Here is an 18,861-nt window from a genome sequence, read left to right on the forward strand (position 1 = left end):
TTACATCTGCCATAGTATATCGATTGGCAGGACACCCGTCCTATTGCTTCTGCTCTGACAAAAATTCCAGTTACAGAACCTACTTTTGTCCTACTGGCTTGCCATAACTGCTACTCTAATATCTGTTAAACTGATGGATTAAAAAAAAGTTCTTATTAAGTGGTTTTGTAGGAGAAAACAAGACTTTCTGTATGTAAATACAATACAGTATATATTTCGTTGGTGGTGGACAAAAAACATACATTTTATCTGCAGGTAAAATCAGTATATTTTGGTATGGTATTTGGTGGTAAAAATCAGTATATTTATAATGGTGCCTTCTTTCGAACGGTATACATATACAGTACATTATAAATTAATTATAAATGTCAACATATTAAAATATTAGGAATAATGGAGGTCTTTCATAGCAGCAATAAGTAGTGTAGTTCTGCACAGAATTTTGAGAAAAATCAATTACAGTATATATAAAATTATAATATATTGAAATAGCTCAGAGACCCATAGCTGAACAAGTTATGAAGGTAACTGTGTATAGCACAACCCCCAACTCATTCAAGGTTATACTATGGGGGCCTGACAGCTGAGTGGATAGTGCTTCAGATTCATTATCCTGAGGTTCCGGGTTCGATTCCCAGAGGAGGCGGAAACAAATGGGCAGCGTTTCTTTCACCCTGTTGCCCCTATTACCTAGCAGTAAATAGGTATCTGGGAGTTAGATAGCTGCTACGGGCTGCTTCCTTGGGGTGTGTAACAAACAAAAAGCAGGCCTGGGGGCACCGGGCCATGGGGGGCGCTAAGCCCGAAATCTTCTCAAGATAGATTACAGTTACTTTAGAAATGAATTAATGGGGAAATAAGTACACACTTGGTTCTATATAGCACTAGCCAGCAGGATGCTTGTATGAGAAAAACTTGTCGGATAAAAAAAAGTAACTATATATATTTTATAATAAATATAATACAGTAATAATAATGTTTAAAAAAAATACAGAGGGAGTTTGATTACAGGAAAAATATAGTATGTACAGGTTCACTTTCTTTTCAAATACAGTAGCTTTCTACCATGGGGGAAAATATTTAAATTTTTTAAATATTAAATACTGTACAGTACTAGGATTACCTGAAGGTAAAATATGTAACTTGCACAATGTAAGAGCCAACTAGACTGCAAAATGATAATAGTAAACAAAAAAATAGTAGCAGTAATTGTGGTGGTGTTAATAGTGATGGTGGTTGGAGTAAAAGTGGTGCTTGTACTGATGGTGGTACAGTATGTCAGTTTCTCACCTTTTATGAAGTACATTTTCACACAAGAATCACACAGCGGATGGCCGCACACGTTAACCATCAGTTTCATCTGTGGGTTACGATACTTTGTACATCTACATGCCGGACACTGGATCTCAAACGATGCATCGTAATAGTCCCCCATCTTGTAACCTGGAAAATATAAAGAGCACTATGAATTTGTTGTACAGTAATTTCCTTTTGAAAATTATATTTCAAGAGGTAGAAAGGAATAGCAGTTTCATGTGTTTTGTTTGCATGGCTATGAATAGTTCCCAATGAAAATTTGGAACTATTCCCAATAACCAATGACTTTATAGGAAAATGTAAATACTGTATACAGTTTTGGAAATCGGAAAATAAGCTGTCGAAAAGTATTGTGTATCATTTGGCCACACCCCACCTTCCCTAGTGGGCCGTGTGGACAATGTTTATATATTCCACCACCAATGGCTGGTGGGAAAACTAACAACTGGTCATGTCTTAAAATTAATAAATTATTAAATTAATAATTATATACATATAATTTATTATTAAATATAGTTTAAAGTTAACAAATTACTAATACCTTGGGTATCAGGATAAATGGGTTAGTGCTCCCGAGTTTAAAGGGCCACTATCTCTCTAATAGCCTAGACAAGGACAGGAAGCCAGAGGCTTGTCAATGGTTCTCACATGATGATTTTTATCGAGCCGGATTTTAAAAAATCTGCCAGTAACCTTGCCAAGGCTACTAACAATGTACCTGATTCATGCGCCGACAGATTATTTATATTATAAAAACGTATCGCATTTGACCACGCAGGAAGGCATTTACACACCTACTATCGTAAACACTCACCGTAGAGTGGTAAATGACTTCAGAGATGCAAGGAGGAGACGAGAGGCCCCGTGTTGTTTTGGTGGTCGTCTCTGGGGACTACGACCTCATCACTATCTTTGGCGACAATTTGAGTGTTTCTTAATAAATAAGCTTTGATGTGTCTGTTACTAGCGTTTTATCATATTAATGTGTGTTGTAGTGATGCCTATTTATCGGTTGAATGGGGTTCATTGGCGCATACGAGCGTAATACATTTTGGGTGCGTTCCCAATCATTTGATGTCACTCAATGGCTCAATTAACCAATAACCAATGACTTTATTCAGAAATAGATGCGCATAAATATATTACTAATAACCATTAAATATATCTAGATTGGTATTATATACTTTCACACTAGGGACGGTTGAGGGCTGATATTAATTGACAACTGTAAAATACTGAAATATTTGTATAATTTTTACCCAAGTTTATCAGAGATCCACTAACACCAGTGGCCTTGACGGGGACAGGAAGCCGGCAGCTTATCAAAAATCCCCCCATAAATTGCCTTGATAATTGCCTATTTAAAGAGACCACTTCTTTAAAAGGTCAAATATAAGGACAAAATGATTCAAGCTCAAGAAGCCACAATGTAAAACAGAAAATAAGAGTTGTTTATCACCTATAGAGTTACAACCCACGGAGCGTCACTGAGTCTGAAAATGGTCACACATTACTGATGAAGTATGGATTTTCCTGGTGGATAAAATCATCAGGAAAAATGGTGGTTGGTGGAGGGAGCTTTGACAAACCGCCGACTTCTGGATCAACCTAGGATCTGCGGGTTGGTACAAGAATTCAACCAACTACGAACCACTTAGTTTGATGAAAGGGAGCAGTACAACAACAGAAGTACACTTACATCGCATCAGGCTTGGATACCCATGTGCATGGGAAATAGGCTTACAGGTTCCGGAAGATAAGAGGAAATGTCAGCACTGTGGAGAAAAGCCCGATAGACCACTGGAACATTATTTAACACAGTGCACAGTTACAAACCCATTAAGGTTTCAACTTAGATTCAACAGAGGAGAAGAAGTTGTTAAACACATGGGGCAAAATTTTACTGAAGCGACCATATAAGTCATAGATACTCATACTCGGTCCAAGTCTCTTTGATATCCCCAGAGTTAAACTTAATCTGTGTAAACACTATGCAAATAAAGGGACCCAGTTTATGGAACTCACTCCCTACTGAATTGAAAAGCTGTCCAACTTTTATATCATTCAAAATCAATACTAAAAAGTGGATTATAGATGCCCAGCAGGTTCATCAACTTCAACTCTTCATTATTCTTTGTATAATATTGACTTGCACCCTAGTTCTGGCAAATTTCGCCTTTCCCCAATCAGAGGATTATAAGTATGAAGTATAGCCATGTATCAAGAAAAATGCATGAACTCAATGGACAAACAATGCAATTTGCAGGTTAAATACTTAATGGGACAAGAGTGTCTCAAATTTTATGTCTACAACAACTCATAGGAACACTTACCTGCTTTAAGTAGTCGGATCATGAATATTTTTTTTTATTTTGCCTATAAAATTTCAATAGAAAATGCCATGTAAAAAACAAGATTCAAAAACTCGTGAAAGATTAAGAAGCTTTTAGAAACTTGCAAGTTTTATTAGGAAACAATTACTATAATCTTACAACATGTGCAAGTGAAGAGCAGAAACATGGCAATAGAAAAATATTGAACTTAAATATTAAATAAAGACAAAGTTGATCTATACTTTTGAATTTAGTGTATAAACAACTAATCAAAGAAGGTTTATTCATGTTTTGAGAAGCTCTACAGTTTTGAGTGATGCACAAGTGTAAGAAAATAAAATTATACTGTAGTTAGTAAATTGTAATATTACAACGTAAAAATATACAAAATCACATATTTGAGCAGTGCAAGAGACGGGCTGATGATTTGCAGAAATACATTTTCGATTTAAAAAGCAAATTTAGTTTCTCATTTCTGTGTCTTCCTTTACATTGTAAAGATAATTTTGGTCATGCACATAGTCAACTTAATAAATATTTTATTACTATATATACATACACAGTCCCATTCATTTGTGAAGTACTCTGCATGGTTAATCACACTAATTGTTCATAAAAATTGTGCTAACAATTTAGCCGGTCTTTTCAACCATTGTAGCAACAGTTTAAAAAGTTGTAAAATTTTAAAATGGCATGTCAGAATCTATGTACATTCACAAGGACTACAATGATGTTTATGATCTGATCAACTCCATGCAGGAAAAAACGTTAAGAGGTTATATGGCATCGGTACATCATATACACCATTCATCGCTTTCACATTTCATCTCGCAATACAGTTAATCAAATTAGTTTATCACACATTAAAATTAATTTTGTCCCGTCAACAGATCAGGCAAACGTGTCTTTTTATTCTATATAAAAATCGTTATATGCACTTCCCCCCTCGCATCATGAACAGATGCAGAATTTAACATGGTACCATAACTGAATACTGAATCCATGTTTTTCTCTGTACCGTTAGGGAAGGCAAGAATAAGATTTGTTAATAGTGACCAGCAATGATCACTGCAATCTCCATGTAGCACCCCGTTTCCTTTTCAAATGAACTGTAGTGCATACTTAACTCTTTGTAAATGTCTGGTAATTCTCATTACAAAAGTTTCATTCTATCACTATTGGCACATTCTTGTGCATTCTAATGTCACTTTAGATGTGCACAGTTTCTTTTTTTTTTTTTTTTTAAGACACCATCACAGGCCTTCATGAATTAAAAAATCTCCTTTTCCGAGGAATAATTAGGATATCCTATACACAATTCATAATTTAAAAATATAAGTCAATTATCAAATCTTTTCATATTTTTCTTTCACGGTAAACTGTGTGCTTGACAATGTTCACATTCATCCGACTGTCAAGTACAATAGGGACATCAAAAATTGATTTTTAGTTACAGCAACTCCTTAGTTGCAGCTCATCTAGAAAGCGTCAGATCTTTAGGATTATCTCCTCTAGTGTGCCCTGTTACACGCTGCTCAATGGTGATGTATTGGCGGATGAGGCGGGAAATTTCATGTGCTTGGTCAGTTTGTATTCTAGTGATGCGTTGCTGCATTAAGTTGCCACATTTCATATCTAGGTACAGATCATCTTCACTTTTGACTTTCCTTGTACTCATCACCTCAGCCAGACTGTACCTAGTCAAGGTTTCCTGTAGGAATACCGTTATATTATGCATTTTGTACAGATATTAGTTATGTTTCAATCCTAATATAAAATTATAATGTTCCTCAACATTCAAAATGCTCATTATTATTTGCAAAACAAGTTGGCTACTTTGTGGTTTAGTGTGCATTGTAATATTAAACAGTATCCAGTAGCATTTATTAAATTATAAAGAAAACAGACTTACATGAGTGAGGAGATCAAGAAAATGAACTCCATTTTTGTTCAGAGCGAGGATATGGTCTGTTCTTTCCTTTGGTTCCATTACTCTCTTAACAGCAAAGAAGGACGACCCAAATAGTGGCCACAGTTGGAGGATTTCTAAAACATTAAATATAATTAGCGAGTTTTTCTTGTACTTTTTTACAGTACAGTATTTCATATTAGTGCAAGAGTTTACCTATTTAAACAGTCTTTTCACCATCTAATGCAGTCAATTTTAAAGGAAACTTAGCATACAAGGAATTTTAATTTCAATCAAATTTAGTATACATACCAAGAACCTGTGCTTTGGCTTGTAAACTAGTGAGTGTTGCAACTTCTGGCCAAGCTGACTGGACCATATTGACCCACTGTGGAGGTTTAACATCCCGCACAGTTAGCGCAGGCTTTGGCAACAAGTATTTCACTTCTTTCATACTGGGCATGTCTTCCAGGTCAGCAGCTCGGTGGAGAAGGGCAGCAACTTTGGCAATATCATACTGCAAACAAGTTGCACTTAAGTTTGTAATGCAAGTACATTAAATGAAAAGTAATAATAAAATCTGAAATATCCAATATACAGCAGTTCTTTATATTACAAGTGTAACTCACAATAACTTCTTGCTGGAGTTGCTCTCCTGGTGTCACCAACAGAAGACCTTCAAGGTAGTCTGGAGCGATCTGATTGAACACCACTTCATAGTACAAGGGGTTATCAGATCGCAATGGGTAGTACCACACACTTCGACAGAATATTAAGTAGAACACCTGAAAAAATTACCAGAGCATTATGGTAATTGGTTTAATTAATGTACTGTATATCTAATCAAAATGCATTAAACTGAAAAGAAAAAATCAAGTATGTATCAGCTAAATTAACCATGAAGCCCAGAATTTTAACTTTAGTAATTTTGTACAATTAAAACTTTACCTGTTGGTTTTTCAATAGTTCTGTTGTGACGTCTAGAATATACTCTTCTCTGGCCAGGGGCATGGTGAACGTGTCACCCTCAACGATACAGTACAAGCTGTATTCCTCCTGTTCATGCGGGGATCTCACACCTATCAGGTTACACATCTCTTCAATAATATCCTGTTGAAAATAAATAGATACTGAATTGCATGGTTTACTGTGCCAGTTATATCTCAAATCGACAACTATTTCTGTAACCGACTAAAGAATTCTGTAATAAATTTTGTATAGATTCATCCTCCAAGTAAACAAGTTTTTGCCATACTTTTTACAGTTTCTCAATCACTAATAGTCAATAACATACAAATTAAAAACAATTTAAACACTAAGTTTTTAAATTAACAATTAAGGTTTCAATACTGTAATTTGGAATGTGCAAGTTGACAAATTTAAATTTGTTGCCTTACTCTTGAAAGAAATGCAACCTATGACAACAGTCTCTGCTTATCAGCGAAGTGTTAAGGTATGGCTGGTCAGCAGAAGGAAAAGTTAATTGCACATATTACAAGCAGCTCTTACCTGCACTACTGAAGTACTCTTTGTGTTTATAACTCTTTCAGTTCCTCCAGGAAGTCTGTAGATTTGCCTCTTAGAATTGCGACCAGCAGTTATGGCAGTAATCTCTTCAATACTTGGAACATTCTTGCGTCCACCATAATTAAATGTTTTACGAAGATTCTGAAGGCATACCATTGCTGTACCTGTGAATTCATTCAGTACGAAATTAAATAAAAATTAAACCACACGTACGATACATATACAAATCACAATAGCTAGTGAAACCTTTACAAGTTTATCACAATTTGGCACACTATACTTCTACTGAATTGTTGGTATACTGTATTTTGTACAAAATGTTTGTATGAAAATGCATAAACCAAACCAAAACAACCTTTCCATGTCCAGATGCCAAAAAACAAATTCAAGTTAACTAGAGGTCAGAAGAAATGCTCACCGTGATATGCTCTTCTCTTATCATACGCTGCCGTTTCAAGATATTTAAAGAGGTAGGGCTTAAGGTTTTCTGAGCAAGTAAAGTAAGCTGCCACAATGGAGAAGAGTCTCCACCCCCTCTGGCAAGAGTCTGGGATGGAGGATTTATTATTCGTTGTCTGCTTCATGATCTGACAATACACTTCATCTCTCAACACATGGTGCTTGTGACAGTTCTGTTGGCATGGGGAAAATTAATTAAAAACGGTTTGTATACAGTACCTTGTAATAAAGATAAACACTATCCAATTTTCTACTGAAGATGGTCAACATTACACATACCCTTGTTCACCCAAGTCAAAGTATCTGTTCTCATTTTAATGTCACAATTTCTTAATAAAATTACCTCAAGTTGAACACAAACAAAAGGAAGATGGTAGGAGAAAGAAAATATTGAACATTGCTATTCCATAATGGTAAATAAATACACTTTGTATGCATATTAAACTAAAATACTGTAATTGATAGTCTCTGTACAAGCAAGCAGTAATTAAATACAGTATATATAAATTACATACCAAGTCATGGTCATACTGAAGGCAATACGATCTAATTGGCATTACCAACCTCGATAAAGAACCAAACTTCAATATTCTCAGTAAAGTTACATAAATAATGAAAGAAATTAAATTACCAAGAAGAATGCCAATAATTAAATAATCCACGCCACAAGAAAAAGGAAAAAAAATGCCCAATTGCTCACTAACCATGAGAATTGTGTAGACACAATGAACCTCTGTGTGTTGTGGTGCCATTGGATAATCTCCCATGTACCGCATCACTGCCACAAAGCTCTCAACTGCCATCTGGCTCAGCTCTGGCTCCAGTGGCAGTAGAGAGGCAGAAATTGGAGACTGGCTGAACTTTACCATTTCAACCTGAAGAATAATTTAGTTTACCAATTTGCAATAAACATTTATTCAGTCTGCAACATTGAAAATAATTGCAAGTGTTAATAAGGTTTGTCAATTATCTATCATTTAAAACAGAGATACTTTCCTTCTTATAAAAAATTTGCCCTTTCTACTACTAGCCCACAGGATGTGTATGGGGTGCATTAAAGATGAACTAACTCAAACTGCATGCATCCTTCACTTTTTAAAAGTACTTGTTACCGCCCTCAAACTTGCCCAAATTTCCCCTCCACCTTATCCCATAGGTTATTCAGACTTGAACCCTGCTTCCTTACACTCTTGTCTTCCCTTCTGCTTCTTAACCTTTGTCTTTTCCAACCCTCAAATTCACCGACACTTCATCCTATCGTCCATGTCTTTAGTATGACAAAACCACATCAACTACAGTGCTTTGCTATACACACTAGTACTACAGTGGGCATCCTTTTCTAACTATGCTGCATCATTATGGCAGAGTTCAAACAAATAAGATTACAAACCTGATCCTTCCAAGTCCACTGTGCAACATTGTCTTTATTGCCTTTCTTCTTCTTTTTGTTTGTCTGAAGTGTACCATCAGATTGCACAATGCCTTGTTCTTTGGATAATCTGAAATGCTGGAGAGCAAATTGTAACAATGAATGCTTGCCATCATGCACCACTGGCTGGCTGCCACCTCCTCCACTGCCGGGCCCTCCACCTCCCTCTCCACCCGAGGAGTGGCCAGAGTCATCGTGGTGGGAGTGGAGGAGTGTGTTGGAGTGCATCACCTGTTGCTGTGTCCATGTGCCTGTACCGATACCACTGCGTATTTCAGACTCATTTTCTATTAGTCCTGTTTCGATGATATCAGCCTGAGAATATAACAAGTCATGTCAGTATCAAGAATTTATACAATTTACTAATCAACTAGTAAAATTGATGCAAGTTACTTTTTTAATGTCCAAGTTTTGTTTTATTCTGCCAAGAAGACCCAGTGCATTAGTATAATGACTATCTGATTTACCCCGAGTCATCTTCAAATACTGTACATTCATTTTTACCCAACTTCCTCCCGTTTCTTTACCTTTGTGTGGGCGGCAACAGTAGTGCTACCAGCAACAACAGCATTCGTAATATTATTAGTCGTAACTGCATTATTGTTTGTAGTAGCAGTAGTAGTAGTAGTTGCGGCAGCAGCAGCAGCGGCAGCTGCAGCAGCATTTCTGGCTTCAGACCGGGCAATTGGCACGACATAATCAACAGGAAAGAGTCCTGTGCGGCCATCCAAGGTGCCCTGCAGCCATCCTGTGACGATGAAAACAATCATGATTGTACCGAGTAAATATAGCCACAATGAATCGGTACAATTATCAAAATAGAATTGATATGATTTACAATATCTAGTATTAGAATGCTATTGCTGAGTAAATTATGTATTGCAAATGCAAGTAATTGCAAAGATTGATATGCAAGAACACAAAGGTCCAGCCTTAAATATTGCATGCATAACTAAAGAAGTCACGTCATGCCTGTCACAGGTAAAAAAAAATTATTCTTCTGTCACATTAGCAAATAAATTAAGTAGTGATGTTATTCTGGTTAAAAAAAATCCAACCAGAAAAATTAATAAAGGCAACAACATAAGGGTGTTGCCCAACAGGACCACAGGGGATTATATCCAAGAGAATGAAACATACCAGCTACAATTCTTTGAATAAAGGAAAAGCATTACAAGCAACTTCCAGCTCTCGTGATTACTGGAAGCCAATCTCTGGCACAAAGTTAAGGTGTTCCAATGCGAAGCTTCAGTCCTAATTCTCTACTTCCAGACTGTAATGTACATACTTAGACGAAAATAAACCTATAAATATGCAACACATTTAAACACACACATTAGCAGTATAATAACTCTGAACTCACCATTATCTTCATATCTATCAGCACCGTTGACCCTGATGATATCTCCCTTCTTGAAGCTGAGGAGCGTGTTCTCCCTGGTAATGTAGTCTGCTACTGCCCGGACGAACTCCTTGCTTCCCTAAAATAAAAAGCTGGTCAATATTGGTTGACGGAAACAAGGGGGCCAAGGTGCCAAAAGCAGGACCAAAGGATTGTCCAAAACGAGATTAAGGTGCAAGCAACGGCTTAGGAGCCCAAGGGAGATTTAGAATAGATAAGCAAGATCTATAATAGTATATGATAACCTAATACACAACTGTCGACCATAAGATCAACGATGGGGGAAACACCACACCAGCACTTGCGTTTATTGTACAAGTTTGTCTAGAGAAAAACTGACCATGCAATGACGAGTCTTTACTACACGTTTCTGTTAACACTTGGACGAAAACCATAAATTAAACTGGATAATTACTAATTTACCTGAAACACCTGCCAAAAACTAAACTTGAATACGAGTGGAACACATTAAATAGTAACTGAATACTGAAAAGGTTAAGTCCTAGATGATGAACCACGTGTTTACAGAACATGTACATGATCACAACTTTGATATGTCAGGTATTTTTACCATATCTAGCATCACGTGTGAGGCGAGGACGAGGACAGCAAAAGGGGGGTCAACACTACCTGGAAAGCTAAGCGAGCGAAAGCGTGAGGCTTGAAGTTGTTCCTGACGGCGTGATAGAGGATGAGGGCCCATCCCAGGCGAGAGGTGGCTCCTAGGGTGTCATGCCAGTCGTCCAGGCCAGGGTTCACGCTCGTCACCTCGCTCAGGTCACTCCCATCACTCAGTTGTGACCTCACGCTGCCCTTTAGGGCAGACTTGAGGCCTCTTGACTGTTCTTGCTCATCCACTAGATTAATAGGTGGCAACGAGGGGTCATACACATCATCCTCATCCTCCAAAGTAAAATGCTGGCGTCTATTATCGAGAGCTATGGAAGGCTGCAGGAGGGGACGAAAGAACTGGATGGAGGGATCGTACAGGTTCTGAGGAGAGTCATATAATACTTCTTCCAGGTCGCGGCTAGAGTCTTTTCTCCCGAAGCTGTCCACATCACTGTCGTTGAAACTGCCGCCATCACTCTCAAGCCCGTCACTGCGCAGAGCCAGCACAGGAGTAGATGGTCTGGCCCCTGTACTACTACAAACTACCTTCAACGCCTTCCTCTGTGCTGTGGGGAGACCACTCTCCAACTCCCCGGGAACGCTGTACCCGAAATTATCCAAGTAAATGTCTTCTTGTCCCCCGACGCGATTTTGACATTTTACGCCTCTGGCTTCAAAAGGAATATCACTATTTTGATATCTTCTTGCACGAGAGTGTACTTCATCCCCAGACCACAAATGCTCCTGGAATTCTTCCTCATCAGCGTACTCTACAATTACTTGAAGGTCTCTGGAGGAGGATGGACACACATCCGGTTGGGAACTGGCGAAGAAGTCGTCCCGAGGTCGAGCGTAGGTTGGGTGGAGGCGGCCCTGCACCGCTTCATGAGACTCCAGCTCCTGGTCTGAGTAATCAGGGTCCGGCAGCATCCTTGACAACACAAGTCACTTTCTTCTCATCATTCACTGGTTATCACCGGCCACAGAAAAAAATACCAGTCAACCTTGCTGCGAGTGTGAGAATCAGCCTTGGTAAATTATACAAACTTGTTTTACTTTTGTCGAGACGCGAGACTTTAAAAACTGCGCCAAATGCTACTCAGACCAAAATATTATCTTGCCAATGCAAGAATACAATTTTGCCTCAGCCGCGGTAAATGTTTTATACGAATCGATAACAATTCCCCCTAAAATACACTATACACGCCCACGGATGTCATGCAGTTGCTTTACTCTTGTCCGTTTTCTTGTATAGAAGGAAAGAATGGAAAAAAAAATTGGTCTTGGAAAGTTGGAAGAATCTAAAATCTTGGAAAGAATGGTCTAAAATAAAGTAAGATTATAAAATAATCTATATATTATAGGAGCTGCCTGGTATATACCTGCAGTTTCCTATATACTTTACTTATGTTCGAAAATTTAAAAATTTACATTCCCAATATTTTCTATGAATATACAATGATGATCACTGGGGAAATACTAATCTTCAATTTATTTTTGTAAACGTAACAATTGTCACTGAATAATTAATAATAATAATTTATTCACAAGAAGGTACAATAGGTTTGTGAGATTACACAAGTTTGGTATTTTTACATTCTTGCAAAGCCACTAACACTTATGACGTTTCGGGCAGGTCTAACATATCAGGCAAGCTGGAAAGGCAGCAAAGTTTTATATCAACAAATAACTACATTATAAATTGAGAGGTGATTACACTGGTAAAGATGTATGTCTTAAGTACTGAAGGTTCAACAACACTAATAGTTCCTAACCCAAAATTTTGATAATGGTGTAGGAATACAAAAAATGCAGTAAAGAATAAACAATTCAAAATAAGAATGTTTAAATAATAAGAAAATTCGGAGTCACAATGAACTTTACCACTTGTATTTTCGCGGTGCAATTGCGCCCGTGAGAAACTTCAATGCGACGCAAATGACAAATTTGCCTCCATATATTTGGTTTTCATTTATTCATTATTATTATTATTATTATTATTATTATTATTATTATTATTATTCAGTGATACGTGGAAGTATGCTCTTAACTACTTCCTGCTTTTATTATGGGTACTAAGTTGACCAGACCACACACTAGAAATTGAAGGGACGACGACGTTTCGGTCCGTCCTGGACCATTCTCAAGTCGATGATACATACTTCAGCCACGTTATTGTGACTCATCGCCTGCATATGGGTACTAATATTCTTACAACAATTATTTCTGAATAGTAAAGATTATTAAAATCAAGCTATGACATTGACGTAATTTTTCAGTGTCATTTTTGGAAGCGCCAGGACATAATGTTGCATTCATTCGTGTGAAGAAGGAAAGATGTGGTGGCGACCTTCCCCCCACCTCCGGTCTTTTCTACCCTCCCATCCCCCATTCCCACTCCCCACTCAAGCGCACCCGCCACCCCTCTTCCACTTCCCCCTCGTGCACACCTGTTCTCCATTTACCATATTAAGAAACCTATCATTATTAGCACTGAAGAGCATTCGCCAATGTCAGCATTAACGAAGTCCCAAGACCCCGCGTTGAGGATAAATATAGGTTATTATGCCTCCCCTCCCCCCCCCCCGTGGTTGGACATGGGAGATTATTTTGTAATTTTATTTTACTCTTCCCCCCCCCCCCCTATCTTGGTGGCACCGGCAAGTGCATTAATGATACTGTTCGTCTTGTGTAATGAATATTCCGAGACTGTAGGCAGAGCCTAGCCTTACTTTTATATAAAAAGTAAGGCTAGGCTCTGCCTACAGTAGTAGTCGTAGTTCGCCAGTAAAACTACTGGCGACATCTGACCGCCCTCATGAGCCGTGGGCCGTCCGACCTCTCGTTACTCTCACTGCCTCTAAAGTCGGCCAGCATATAAACATAAACGTGCTCTTTACACAGACCACTTTCCTATCCAGTCGTGTGTTCATGGTGTAACCGCTCGCAAAAATTATTACGGCAGAACTTTTCAAATTCTGTGGATATGGAGGCGCGTGAGAATTGGGTCTTGGCGAACCTAGCAAGAGGCCGGCATTACCTTGTGTGAAGTGTTCCTCAAGATATACGAGAAGTAGGGAAAGTGTTTCATATCCGCCACACGGCCATCACAGACTAAACCTCTTTAGAAATCATCTCGTTAAGAACATACATCTATATCTGACTCATTATGACTGAGCGGTGGAGCGAATGATTGAACTCGTGATTGTGGTTAAGATAGAATATATATTCTGCATCTTTGCGCTCAATATATTTCATATCGGTCTCTTCCAAGTCGTTCGTTATATAGTCATCTTTTCATCCCAGTATACACTACATCACGTACTCTCTCGCTCGCATACGGGCACACACAGCAAACACGCATCTAATTAACACCAGGCGCAACGACAATTTGAGTGCAAGAAGCAATTGTGTCGTTAATAGCGAGACAGAGGTGCGTGTTTATATTAGGTGTTGGCTGGCCTTTCCTCACTACACTCCGTTCAAGCTCAACCTACTTTTCATTGTACAATTTTAAATTTAATTCCAAAAACCCTTTCACGCCTGAAGTGAAGCTCTCACACGCATTGTAGCAACAATTAATTCCTCCCACGTACATTCACATTACATCCCGCCCACACTTAAAAGAAAGCGTAACAGTGGACGCCCGCCCTCCCAGCGACACCCAAGCAGAACATTACATTTCACGTTGCCTGCGCACACCCGCTTCTTACCCAGGTTCGTACACGACACAACTAAGTAAGGAGGAATGGAGGAGCACGCCTCTGAACACCGATCATAATCGATCAGAACAATCGACAGAGGAACTTCCTGTTGCCCACGAGAGCATTAATTCCTTCAGGCTCCTCCGAGGACCCTGTAACAATACCGGCGATGAGGATAAATGAACTTACAGCTGACTCTATACTCTAACCCCTCATAGAATAGGGTCGCAGCACATTGCTGTGTAAAAAAAGAAATGCAAGTAGATAAGACTAAACTTAAGACCTAGGGCCCAATGATAGACAGTTGCTGTTTGTATGATCCAGAACCAATCATCTGTCTAACCTACGCTTGGAGCAATCCACGACTCCATATTCGATGTACTACGAGTAACCTGTAGCGCCTCTGCTTCCTAGAAATGTAATTAAATTCATGTAATATGTACTTGTGTACATATTCCACGCCACAGAACGTGTACTCTAGCCAACTGCCGCGCCAATACCTGCTGTACTGTTCACTAGAACTATTCCCAGCAAGCATGGCTGTAATTTTCTAAACTTCTTCTGTATTCGTCATAGAGTGGTCTAAACTGTTAATAATACCAATAACTTTATGGCATTAACATTATCTAAAATGCTATAAGTAATTCGTGGAAAATAAGCATTACCGAGATAATTACAGCAAGTTTGTGTAGTTTATAGTTTTTCTAATATCATTATGACTGCTTCTGGCAGAATGAAACGTGGTCTCATTAGTGACAGGGAGACAACAGAGTTGGGGAATGACATTTCAAACGGTCACCTTCAATTGTCTATAATATTTACTCAATATAAATTTCTTGCAGAGAGAGTGAGATAATGAACAAATTTGTTTTCCAATCAATTATATTACAGATGGTTATTAAATTAACGTGAACCATGAGAATTATGGATTCCAAGTGAGAAGAGTTGAAAGGTTGGGCGATGGAGTCGAGTTTAGGACAAAGGGGGTAGTTTAGTACAGTGGAGGGGAAGGGGGAGGGGGGGGGGAGTAGTAGAGGACAAGGGGAGGTCGTCGAAGGGCGTGTCTTCCCCCAGCTTATCATTACCACATTCTTCCCCAGTCCCCCCTTCCCCCTTTTTCCGGTCCCTCCATCCCACCCTCTACTCTCGTTTTCACCCATCCAGGCATTTTCACAACATACGCTGTTCGGAAATTCACTTTGTTTATAGTGTTTGCAGTGAACCACCGAGGCTTGAATTGGACATCATGAAGACAACCTTTCTATAGTGTTAGATATGAAATTTATGCTGCATAACACGTGCGTGCAGCCAGTACTCCAAGCGTTCCAGCACCACCACCATGAAATTTCTAATATAATAATGTTTATTCGGGTAAAAGTACATTCAAAATGAGTTACAAACGGAATGTTGGATTTCTAGATAGAGGTAGTACCTACTATGCCTAAAGCCATTGATACGCACAGCGTTTCGGGCAAGAAACTAAAGAAACTGCTTTACTCCCATAAAGCAGCGATAAAAATTAATAAATTACTTTTCTGGCAACGTAATAATAAACATTCGTGTAATAAGGTTACGTTTAAACGAACAAATCCACAAGGGCCGTGACGAGGGTTCGAACCTACGTCCGAGAGGATCCCAGACGCACCTTAATCGACTGAGCTACGGCATGGTTTAAGAATTGCAACCAGGAAATCAACTTGACCTACCACGGATCCTTCATTCTCTCTGCGGGACCCGTGGTAGATCAAGTTGATTTCCCGGTTGCAATTCTTATACCATGTAGGTCAGTCGATTAAGGCGCGTCTGGGATCCCCTCGGACGTAGGTTCGAACTCTCGTCACGGCCCTTGTGGCTTCGTTCATTTGATGCATCACGCTATTGTGATTTCTGTGTGTATTGTAAGGTTAGGTTTACAATCTCCAACAGATTCCAACCATAACCCGAGAAGACGGGTTCTGGGACCATGGGGCTTAGAGTACGAATGTAGGTTCTTATCTTTTGGCCAGAAGAGCTTTCCACAACTGCCCTCTGGGCCGTCGGAGCGAGCAGTTCCCCCCCGACTGAAAATATTAAACCTCATATATGGTTGGCAATAACAGGGATTCTGCGGGATTTTACAAGCACTCTCCAACACCACGACCGTTGGATCCTAGCTCCCGGGCCGTGATCAGACAGCGGCGGGGACCATCCCGCGACCACTTGGGCAAGGCGTAACCTGCCCAACCACCAATACGCAAAAATTAACCGATCGCGAGCAATGATTTAATTAGCTTATTAAAGAGACTCCTAAACATCCTGTCTGCGGGAACGTAACTGCGTCGTAGTCACAGAAGGGTTCAGAAACCGCTCCCATTATTTTAAAGCCAAGCAATTTAAATTCATGAGAGTTTATTATATAATTTTCTTTTACGTAGCATACACCTATCCCACGATCCCACGGGCGGCGTTGTGAGGGCCGCAGCCGCCCGCAACAGTGCAAACTTGGGGATACTGCCGTACAAAACTTGCAAAGAAATTAATATCTTTGATAGTGACATGATTAAAGAATCATTACATGGCCGTGTGCTGTCATGTGTTCTGGCAGGAGGCCCTCGTCATGTGGGAGGAGGAATACCTAGTATTTTCATGCCTCGGCGCCCTCTCGTTAGCGAACCACAGCCCCCCCCTCTCTCGTTAGCAACCCACAGCTCCCCCCCTCTCGTTAGCAACCCACAGCCCCCCTCTCGTTAGCAACCCACAGCCCCCCTCTCGTTAACGACCCACAGCCCCCCCATCCTTCTCGTTAACGAACCACAGCCCCCCCCTCTCGTTAGCGGCCCACAGTCTCCCCCTCTCGTTAGCGAACCACAGCTCCCCCCCTTCTCGTTAGCGACCCACAGCTCCCCCCCTTCTCGTTAGCGACCCACAGCTCCCCCCCCTTTCGTTAGCGACCCACAGCCCCCCCCCTTTCGTTAGCGACCTTAGCAGCTGGAGGCGTATTACGCGGGACTTGGGAAAAGAAGGAAAAGGAGGAGGTGGGTAAGGGGTGCCATTAACCTCTTTCCAGATAACGGAATTGGCGCCAACATCACGCTCTAGCGTTGTGACGTCATGCAAATGCTGGGAAATTGTCTGTTACCGTTCACGATATCGCTAAACTAATTCCTTTACATTACACACACACACAACACTGCTTTTTTAAGTCTCGTCTCTTCCTAGTACATTAAACTAATAAATTTTTATTTTCTTTACAGTTAAACGTCATTTACACAACTTTAAGCACGCTGAAAGTCAACTGCGTTAGAAAAAAATTATCATCAACTATAAATTAATTAAGGAACAATTATCATATTGCCTGAAGTCAATGTGTAACGCACTCAACATTTCTGATTACTATACATTTCCCTTGCTCTTCAAATTACAATATTTTGTATACTGGCGATTGACTCAATTTAAGTTCAGACTTTCCAATGGGTGTAAAACGCTGATAATGCGTCGATTATCTTCACACATTACTACATCTGTGTGTTCCTACAAGTGACACTACACACACGAGAAGCGCGCGTCAACCAGGGTTCACAACTCGACACACACTGACGGGTTGTGGGATGGCAGAGTCGCGGAGTGGGAAGGGGGATGGACTGCTGGAGGGGAGGGAGGTAGTAGTAGATAGACTGGGTTGATGGGGAGTTCTGGGTGGGGTGGGGTGGGGGCGGCGTAAGTGAAGCCAGACCATCACGAGCAGTGACAAAATACTGGGAGGAAGCAGGTGAGGGTAAAAAAAACAATTACAAGATCAACCTTCAGGTAAAAAAATATATTACAAGTCAGCACTGCTTCCAGAAAGAAATACAGCAACTACAGTAGCTGTATCATGCCGTGTAGACAAGGACGAAAATTAAGGCAGGACAGAGTTATATAAATAGGTTTTAGACCTAGGTCCTGTGAGTAAATTTAACAGGAATAGTAAATGTTGAGCCCAAATATATGTTTAGCAACGCAAGACTACCTGTATGACGTCGTCTTGATTAAAACCAAACTGATGTTTAACTGAACTTCAGCTTGAGCACAAACTTAGCTACATTAACTTGACATCCATCATGGCCACCTGCACCAGAGGAACTACTGCTGACGTCCACACTGGGGAGGTAACATGACAATCTTTGCCCGAAACGCTAAGTGTTAGTGGC

At 39.8% G+C, this 18,861-nt stretch overlaps 1 protein-coding gene across 2 annotated transcripts in view; it reads right to left on the reverse strand.

Moving 5' to 3' along the window:
- Positions 1 to 3,761: 3,761 nt before the first annotated feature.
- LOC123756382 (unconventional myosin-XV) overlaps positions 3,762 to 18,861 on the reverse strand; it is a 108,207-nt gene continuing 93,107 nt past the window's right edge. For both annotated transcript variants that reach the window (XM_069331199.1, XM_069331198.1), the window contains 11 exons: positions 10,338 to 10,455; positions 9,502 to 9,722; positions 8,936 to 9,289; positions 8,250 to 8,420; positions 7,505 to 7,718; positions 7,069 to 7,250; positions 6,508 to 6,669; positions 6,189 to 6,344; positions 5,872 to 6,076; positions 5,563 to 5,696; positions 3,762 to 5,361 (listed from right to left, as the gene is read on the reverse strand). In XM_069331199.1, the coding sequence (XP_069187300.1) occupies positions 5,125 to 5,361; positions 5,563 to 5,696; positions 5,872 to 6,076; positions 6,189 to 6,344; positions 6,508 to 6,669; positions 7,069 to 7,250; positions 7,505 to 7,718; positions 8,250 to 8,420; positions 8,936 to 9,289; positions 9,502 to 9,722; positions 10,338 to 10,455 (2,154 nt within the window). In that variant the 3' untranslated portion in view covers positions 3,762 to 5,124. The remainder of the gene's footprint in view (positions 5,362 to 5,562; positions 5,697 to 5,871; positions 6,077 to 6,188; positions 6,345 to 6,507; positions 6,670 to 7,068; positions 7,251 to 7,504; positions 7,719 to 8,249; positions 8,421 to 8,935; positions 9,290 to 9,501; positions 9,723 to 10,337; positions 10,456 to 18,861) is intronic.

This window comes from Procambarus clarkii, chromosome 25, assembly GCF_040958095.1.
Source record: "Procambarus clarkii isolate CNS0578487 chromosome 25, FALCON_Pclarkii_2.0, whole genome shotgun sequence".
In the NCBI taxonomy this organism is placed as follows: Eukaryota; Metazoa; Arthropoda; class Malacostraca; order Decapoda; family Cambaridae; genus Procambarus; species Procambarus clarkii.